The sequence below is a fragment of the Nanorana parkeri genome, unplaced genomic scaffold (assembly GCF_000935625.1).
Source record: "Nanorana parkeri isolate BGI_ZX_2015 unplaced genomic scaffold, ASM93562v1 scaffold991, whole genome shotgun sequence".
Lineage (NCBI taxonomy): Eukaryota > Metazoa > Chordata > Amphibia > Anura > Dicroglossidae > Nanorana > Nanorana parkeri.
The window spans coordinates 268,569-277,061 of record NW_017307259.1 but is presented as its reverse complement, the minus strand read 5'-3'; the positions used below and the strand labels follow the sequence as shown (position 1 = coordinate 277,061).

At 45.1% G+C, this 8,493-nt stretch overlaps 1 protein-coding gene across 1 annotated transcript in view; it reads left to right on the top strand.

Annotated features, from left to right (window-relative positions):
• RASAL3 (RAS protein activator like 3) overlaps positions 1 to 8,493 on the top strand; it is a 48,021-nt gene that overhangs the window by 22,477 nt on the left and 17,051 nt on the right. The window contains exons 7-11 of the mRNA XM_018566952.1: positions 459 to 579; positions 3,875 to 3,973; positions 4,071 to 4,595; positions 4,728 to 4,872; positions 6,762 to 6,906. Coding sequence (XP_018422454.1) covers positions 459 to 579; positions 3,875 to 3,973; positions 4,071 to 4,595; positions 4,728 to 4,872; positions 6,762 to 6,906 — 1,035 coding nt within the window. The remainder of the gene's footprint in view (positions 1 to 458; positions 580 to 3,874; positions 3,974 to 4,070; positions 4,596 to 4,727; positions 4,873 to 6,761; positions 6,907 to 8,493) is intronic.

The window sequence follows — 8,493 nt, the reverse complement described above, 5'->3', positions numbered from 1 at the left end:
TACTTGCTCCCCCTCTCCCCTTTCCCTTATGGAATATCCTCCCCCCCTTCCTCAAAAACCAGATAACTCAGACTAGTTTTCTGCAACCTTGACTCGAAGTCCGTGTTAATGTGTTGATTGTATTGAAGTTGAGTACTTGATGTCTCTTTGGACTTGCTTGTTCATCCACCTAAAACTAATAAAAATCCTTTTGAACTAAAAAAAAAACAAAAAACAGGAATGTTACCGGCACACCATTGGATGATTGAAGTCAACACAACGTTCACCTCATTCAGTAAGCTAAGTGTAAATTCCCTTTGAAATGTGAACAGCTTCTACTCCTTTAGTTAACCAACCTCATTATGTCCTCCTTGGGCACAATAAATACCAGCCAAAGAGAGCTGAGCATTCCAAACGTCAGGAAATGTGTAGTTTGCAAAGTAAAATGATGACAGTAAACTCTCTTTTGCCTATTTCAGGAGTTTGCACGGGTCCCATGAGTCCCTGGGTTGTGTAGAAATTCTTGACCTGACTACCGAGAGCGATGTCATTATACGGGCTCTACACAGCAGTATTCTGGGGGAGCAGTTCTGCTTTGAGGTGACTATAACAAGAATTCCTTTTAGGGCTGTTTTTCTTTTATCTTGTAGGACAATACGGGAAGTTGCCATTGTGACAACCAACCAGAAAACAGCTTTCAGAAAGTTAAGGTAGATCCAGGGCCGGATTTACTCTCTCTGCTGCCCCAAGTCCAGGTTCCTCAATGCTTCCCCGCTGTACATTTAGCCCTGCATGCCCAAAGCAGGGCTAAATGTAGAAAACAACTGCATGCCCGGCGTCCGGAACTACATGTCCTGGGCGTCGGGAGATAGGAATTCCACACTCCTGCTGCCCCTCTACTCCCTGCTGCCCCTCTACTCCCTGCTGACCTGAGGCCAGGCCTTGGTTGGACTTGTGGGAAATCAGGCCCTGGGTAAATCTAAAGGCTCCTTTGTGGCAGTCTAAGCTGGTCTCAGATCCAGTTATTATGGGATGCACAATCCTCATAAACTGAAAAGTAACTTCTTTTACCTCCTTTGAGTTAGCCAAATCCTTCTTCATTTGTGCCTTACCCACTCCCTCTCCCTGACACTGCAGCCAGTTGGAAAGTTTTTTTGCGGCACAGTCATTTCAACACAGCCGGAAAAAAGTGGGTGGAGATAGATATGGTCAGCTGCTGATTGACAAGCTACCGGCTTTATGAATCAGCATTGACAACATTGATAACCATATCCTCTCTTCTCATCCAACTGTAGTCCTATGACACACAGCCTTCAAAGGGGACAATGCTGCTCTGATTTCAGGAACAGTGCAGCACTGTTGTCCCCACAAGGTGCATGAAGTTGACCTCATGGGCAGGATCAACAGGCATTTGTGGGATTTTGCAGGGGAACTAAGGAAAAACGAACTCATGTACTTATGATTAGGTGCTGCAGCATGTATTTTGTAATGGGAGGCCATAGTTCTATTTTATATTAGAGAGATGAATAAAGGCTAACAATTGGTCAATTGCTATAGGTTAGCCTATGTTCATCACACACGTTACAATGTGACCATCCAATTTTTGTACAATCAAATGTAGATCCTATGTAATAGGAGGACCTACCTAATCCATCCAATCAATCTGCATCCAATCAGACAGGTCCTTGCACTACATAGTTGCTGGTAGATCTAAAGGAGATGTGTGGTGAGCTTTAGTGAACCTTACACTATGGAAGGACAAAGCTGCTCTGATTTCAGGAGCAGTGCAGCAGCGTTGTCCCCATATGTTAGGAAGCTGCATTAGGTGGACTTCACTGGCAGGATTAACAGGTATTTGTGGGAACTTGCAGGGGTACTAAAGAAAAATAGCAGGTACAATTGTACTTAAAATTACAGTAAGTTCTGCAGCTCATATTTTTGTTAATGGGAGGCCATAGTTCTATTATGAATTGGAGAGATTAATGAAGGCCAATTGCTGGTTGATTGCTATAGGTTACTCTTAGTGGACGTTACACTATGGACCCTAATTATCAAAGTGTGTAAAATAATTAGTTGCTACGTTTATTATTTAATTTTTCCAACCTACACCAAAAATGTCTGTGAAGGATCTCATTCATCCAGGTCATGGTATATCTGTAAAAAAATAAGTCAAGGCAACTGGACTTGCTGTATTCTTTCACGTTTCACTGGACATCCGGCCAGCTTTCTCAATTCAGAATGGATCTCAATTCAATTCTAAATTGAGAAAGCTGGTTGGATGTCCAGTGAAACGTCTTCAAACAAAATACAGCAAGTCCAGTTGCCTTGACTTATTTTTTACAGCTACGCCAAAAATGCAAGTTAAAGGAGAACTATGGGGTTAGGGCCTTTCCCCACAGTTCTCCTAAGGGTAACGGGAGGACACGAACTAGCGTCCTCCCGTCACCCACAGCGCAGTATATAGGGAGCTGTATACTGAGACGCCACAGCCGGAACAGATTCTGACAATTCTGTCTGGATCCACCCAGCTGCATGAGTGACAGCTGGCTCTGCCTATCTAGAGGCAGACCCAGCTGTACCCGCCCCCTCCCCTGTTCGTTCCGCCGGTCAGCGTTGGAGGATCGGACAGGGGAGGGGGGAATCCAGCCCCTCCCCTGTCACGTCAGAGAGCTGTGACAGGATCGAGAGGTGAGCGAACGCCGGTATGTGTTCGCTCACTTCCCGATCTACTGAGCCGACCTGTGACAGTCTCATTGTCACAGGTCGGCTAGAACTATGAGGTGAGTGAAAAGCACGCACCTCATAGTTCTCCTTCATCGTTGAGAAACACAAAATTGGTTTACTTTAAACGTATTTCCACTTTTGCAGTCAAATTGGCATGACACCTATTTTATATTTGTTACATGTTCTCATTCATATAGCATCTCTTTAAAACAAAATCTTTTAATATGTTGAGTAACATTTTATTTGCTCTTTTCCGAAAACTCAATTTTGTCCATTCTCTGTAATTTCATGGAGGGGGGCTGGGGAGTTAATGATAATTACCATAATACCATACGTCTGTACGGTGCTGGAAGATCTCATCATCAGTTGTATACTACAGTACATTTGAACACTGTCTGTCCTAACAAAGTGTTAACGATCTAGAGGTTTGGCTTGTATATTAATAAAGGGAAACTCACTCTGTCCACAGGGACAGACTCACTTTGAAAGTGTTCAGAGTAGCTTGCAAGGAATATTTTTTTGCAAATTATTATTATTATACAGGATTTATATGGCGCCAACAGTTTGCGCAGCGCTTTACAATATAAGGAAGACATTACAATCACAATACAATTCAAGACAAGATGGTAAGGAGGGCCCTGCCCCTGAGGGCTTACAATCTAAGAGGGAGGGGCAAGTGATACATGAGGAGGTAGCTGTGTGGGATGAATTGTTTGAGAACGTGATGGTTGAGTGGTTAGGTTGAGGTGGGATAGGCTTCCCTGAAGAGATGAGTCTTAATGGATTGCCTAAAGGCAGTCAGAGTTGGAGATAGACAGACAGGATGGGGTAAAGAGTTCCAGAGGATGGGAGAGACTCTAGTGAAGTCCTGGAGGCGAGCATGGGAGGAGTGAATTTTGGACATGCTGTGTGAATGCTAACACGTGAAAAAGATTTGCATTGTATGACCTCTAGATGGAGCCGAGGAGCATAAGTAATTCTTATGCTCCGTGGCTCCATCTAGTGCCCGTACAGGGCTATGGATCTCATTTACACAGTTCTTCGCGGGGCAAACGATTTATAAATCAGTCCCATATGATCAAGTTTTTAAAAATGTGACTGCAAAATTGGAAATACACTTTAGGCATCTTAATAAATGAGATACTGACTAACAATCCTTCATGTCTCATAGGTCATCACCTCCACAAGCAGCCGCTGTTTTGGATGTTCCTCGGTTCTGGAGCGAGACCGGTGGATTGAAAATCTGCGCAGAATTGTGCAGCCTGATAAGGTGAGCAAACTTGTCTGTTTATTCAACCCTCACTCAAGTGTCTTTATTATAAATTGTCAAGTTCGTGAACCTATTTCAATTTTTTTGCTTTGCCCAGGATAATTTTGAGCGTGAAGAGTCCTCTCTCAGTCTGTGGATCCATGAAGCCAAAGGTCTTCCCAATTCAGGTCCTGGCTCTCGAGCCCTTTACTTCTGTGAGGTCCATATTGATGGTTCTCTTTATGGCCGAACCTCAAGCAAAGCACCCGAGTCTGGAGTGGTATTCTGGGGGGAGAGCTTTAACTTGAAAGACTTGCCGTCTTCTTCTGGTCACGTTGCCCTCCATCTTCTCCGAGAAGGAAAAGAAGCCACTGGTGTGGGAACTGTAACACTGGTTTTGGAAGGGATGAGGGATGGGGTGGAGAGATGGGTGCCTCTTGGTGGAGATGTGACACTCAGACTAAGAGGCAGGTACAGGAAGCTCTGTGTTCTTCCTCTGGTGCAGTACAAGGAATTTGCAGAGTACCTTGCCTGGAAGTACCTCAAGCTAAGCCGAGCAATGGAGCCCATTCTGAGTGCACGGGAGAAAGAAGAGCTTGGGAGAACACTGATCTATGTCCTTCAGAGTACTGGCCAGGCCAAGGTGAGACCTGAGGCTTTTCTATTCTAAAAATAACACCATATGCTTTAAATTTCCATAACTAACATGGATAATTATAGGATCATCAAAGTCACTGGATGTGGCCTTATTCCATTCTTGTGCATTGTTTTGCAGGAGTTCCTGGTGGACCTTGGTACAGCTGAGATCACACGTTATGACTTCCAAGAATCATTAATATTCCGTGAAAACACTATTGTTACCAAGGCCATAGAAGAGTACATGAAAATGGTGGGACAGACGTATCTCCAAGAGACCCTTGGTGCGGAGAATGAAAGCGCCTTGTAGCTACACACTTTACATAAATCAGGTCTCATGGAATGGGCAATAGAGCTCTGTTTGCTAGTAGTTAGGGCTAGAATGTGTTAAGGGAAGAAAGAGCTAAGCTTATAGGAAGTATCACGCTCACTTTCTGATCATCTCCCTGCAGAGAGCGGTGGCTGTCAGTCACCACTCCCCGCAGGGATTCCCCCTCTCCGATCCTCCAGCACTGAGTGGAGGAACGGACGAGAGAAGAGGCGGGAACAGCTGGCTCTGCCTCTGGATAGGCAGAGCCAGCTGTCATTCACGCAGCTGGGTGGATGTCCACAGCATTATCAGGATCCGTTCCGGCTGCGGCGGTCTCAGTATACCGCGAGCTGTTGCTCGCTATATACTGAGCTTTGGGTCACGGGAGGAGGTTAGTATATGTCCTCCCGTGACCCTTAAGAGGACTATGGGGAAAAACACTTACCCCATAGATCTCTTTTAAGTCCTATTGATAAGGGCATCATAGATTCACCCAGGTTCTCCCACCCCCAGATTGTATGTTTCATGCAAGTTTTTAGCCACCAAGTTCATTATTTCTTATTTATAAACATAAATCCTCATGAGGAAACCAACGAGTCTGTCTAGGTCAGCTTGTAAGTTGCAGGGACAGTGTTTGACTACTTAGCTTGGTGTTACCTACAAACACAGAAACTGTTCTTTCAACGTTGTATTATTTACAACTTAATCAGTATTAATCCAAAAATTGAACTCCCCTGACTCCTAAATCCATGTGAGGGACCCCATAGGCAGGGTGGACCACTATTTCTCCTTGGCTGGTTGTGGGGTGTGGATGCAAGTTGAGCACCATTCACTTTAATATGTTTCAAAGGCTTTGTTTACCATATTATTTAGACAGACAGAGACGTATGGGCTTCAGATACCCGCAGCATGGTTTGACACAGACTCCAAACTCCACACCTAGCTTTACAGAATGAGGACCTTTAAGCTGAGACCAAGACATTTATGTAGTTTAGCAGGACCTTTGCTGATGAGCAGCGGGCTCTATCCTTTCTCCCAAGTGAGTTACCAGGTTCCCTGCAGGGCTCCAGCATTACACAGCTGGCCTAGACTTCTCCAGCACAATAAATTTTCTTGTGGGAGGCCAACTTGAACAAAGCTCAGCTTGTACCCAAGGCAAGCATCAGACCCAACTCCAGGTCCTTTCTTCAGAACACATGGGCATCAGGCCTAGAAGTACAGCAGAACTAGCACAGCCAGACTAAAGACCAAAGACCCCTGCCAAGATTAGCCCCACATATATACCCTTCCCCAGCATGCACCATTGGCAACAAAACTACTAGTGGTAGGCCAGAGTCAGAAAAAAGACATACATATTCAAAACCTGGCTCTATTGGCCCTCCCTACTCTATTACCAGACACACTCCCTGGTACCAGGCAAAAGCAGTCAATCTTGCCAGATTTGGGGGAAGACAATCAAAGACAGAACAATCTATCAATTCAGCACTAGCTGGATACAACCAGCCAGCAATACATTTGATGAGACATTAGGGTAGGGTGACTACATACACACAGCATGCATTGCTACCCATTGTGGTAATGTGCGTGTGGACTTCAGCTTTAAGCTTTATTTTCCAAATTTGTTCAGACTAACAATGAAACAGCAGCCAAACATCAGTTTATACACGTGATACAGGGAAATGTTTCTTTCCAAGGGGGGACTTGTTGAGTAATTGATGCCTTCATAGAGGTTTGGTGAATTAACTTTCTAGAAATATTCCTCTAGTATTTTTGTGGCTTCTTTCTATGATTGCATTTAGAAACTGTCATATCACATATGAAAATCATCTATGAAGTATATATTGGGTTCTATTTTGTCCCCAGGACCTTTTGTCTCTCGTATATATGCCTCAACAGACAGTCATGAGGTGGATCCTCTGCGCTGTTCCCCAGAAGAGCTAAATGAGAACAAGGAGCATCTGTGGCAGAGCTGCGAAGAAGCTGTGCAAAGTATTCTAGAGTCACAAAGGTAAGTTCCCCAGGTCTCTCTCTCTCTCTCATTGCAGGCATGGACTTCATCCTATAGAGTGTCAGAATACCCGTATGTGATGACCCAACTTGGACTGTTAGATTCTAATCTACCCTGAAAAATGACTGAGAATGATAGTTAGTATTTAATGTTGTTGGAACTTTTGCTCTGATAAAAATCAGCCCTTGTTATGCGTTGGTTCACTTTGCCCCGATTCAAAATTGAGCCCTTTTGAGCGGTTACATGACCACCATTGAAATAGAAGCACCACCCAGTGTATCCTTAAAAGGGAACTATGGAGTAAGTGTTCTCTTTAGGGTCACGGAGGACATATACTAACCTCCTTCCGTTACCCAAAGCTCAGTATATCACGGGCTATTGCCCGCGATATACTGGGAGAGGCGCAGCCGGGGCGGATCCCGACAATACTCTCGAGATCCACCCAGCTGCGTGAGTGACAGCTGTGCCCGCCCTCTTCCCCATACGTTCCTTCACTCAGCACTAGAGGATCAGAGAGGGGAGGGGGGAAATCCCTGCAGTGAGCGGTGCAGGGAGACGATCGGGAAGTGAGTGGATCAGTGTATGTATCTGCTCACTTCCCGATCAATAGAGCCGACCTGTGACAGCTTCTTTCTTTGTCACAGGTTGGCTCTAACTATGAGGATGAGTGGAAATCACTCACCTCATAGTTCTCCTTTAAGGATACGCAGCGCAACACCATACAGTACAACTGCAGGTGGCTATAATACAACAGCACAGTACTGTGCAGAGTGGAGGATTGCGGCTCACTTGGAAGTATGGTGGTGGACACATGGAGATGCACTGGTGGCACAGGGATACGCAGGGAGATGTACACAGGCACATAGAGACATGTTGGAGGCACAGGGGGTACACTTGGAGCTACAGAAGAGCATAGGGTTAAACTTAGAGATGTGGAGGAGCACAGGGTTAAACTTGAAGATATGGAGGAGCACAGGGTTAAACTTGGAGATATGGGGAGCACAGGGTTAAGCTTGGAGATATGGAGGAGCACAGGGTTAAACATGGAGATATGGAGGAGCACAGGGTTAAGCTTGGAGATATGGAGGAGCACAGGGTTAGGCTTGGAGATATGGAGGAGCACAGGGTTAAGCTTGGAGATATGAAGGAGCACAGGGTTAAACTTGGAGATATGGAGGAGCACAGGATTAATCTTGGAGATATGGAGGAGCACAGGGTTAAACTTGGAGATATGGAGGAGCACAGGGTTAAACTTGGAGATATGGAGGAGCACAGGGTTAAACTTGGACATATGGGGGGCACAGGGTTATACTTGGAGATATGGAGGAGCACAGGTTTAAACTTGGAGCTTTGGAGTAACACAGGGTTAAACTTGCAGCTATAGAGGAACATAGGGTTAAACTTGGAGATATGGAGGAGCACAGGGATAAACCTGGACATATGGGGGGCACAGGGTTATACTTGGAGACAATGAGGAGCACAGGTTTAAACTTGGAGATACAGAGGAGAGCAGAACAGAGTTCCGTTTTGGCAAACTTGATGGTGACAGATTGGGGGTAATCTTATGTACACCGACACATGTTTGTT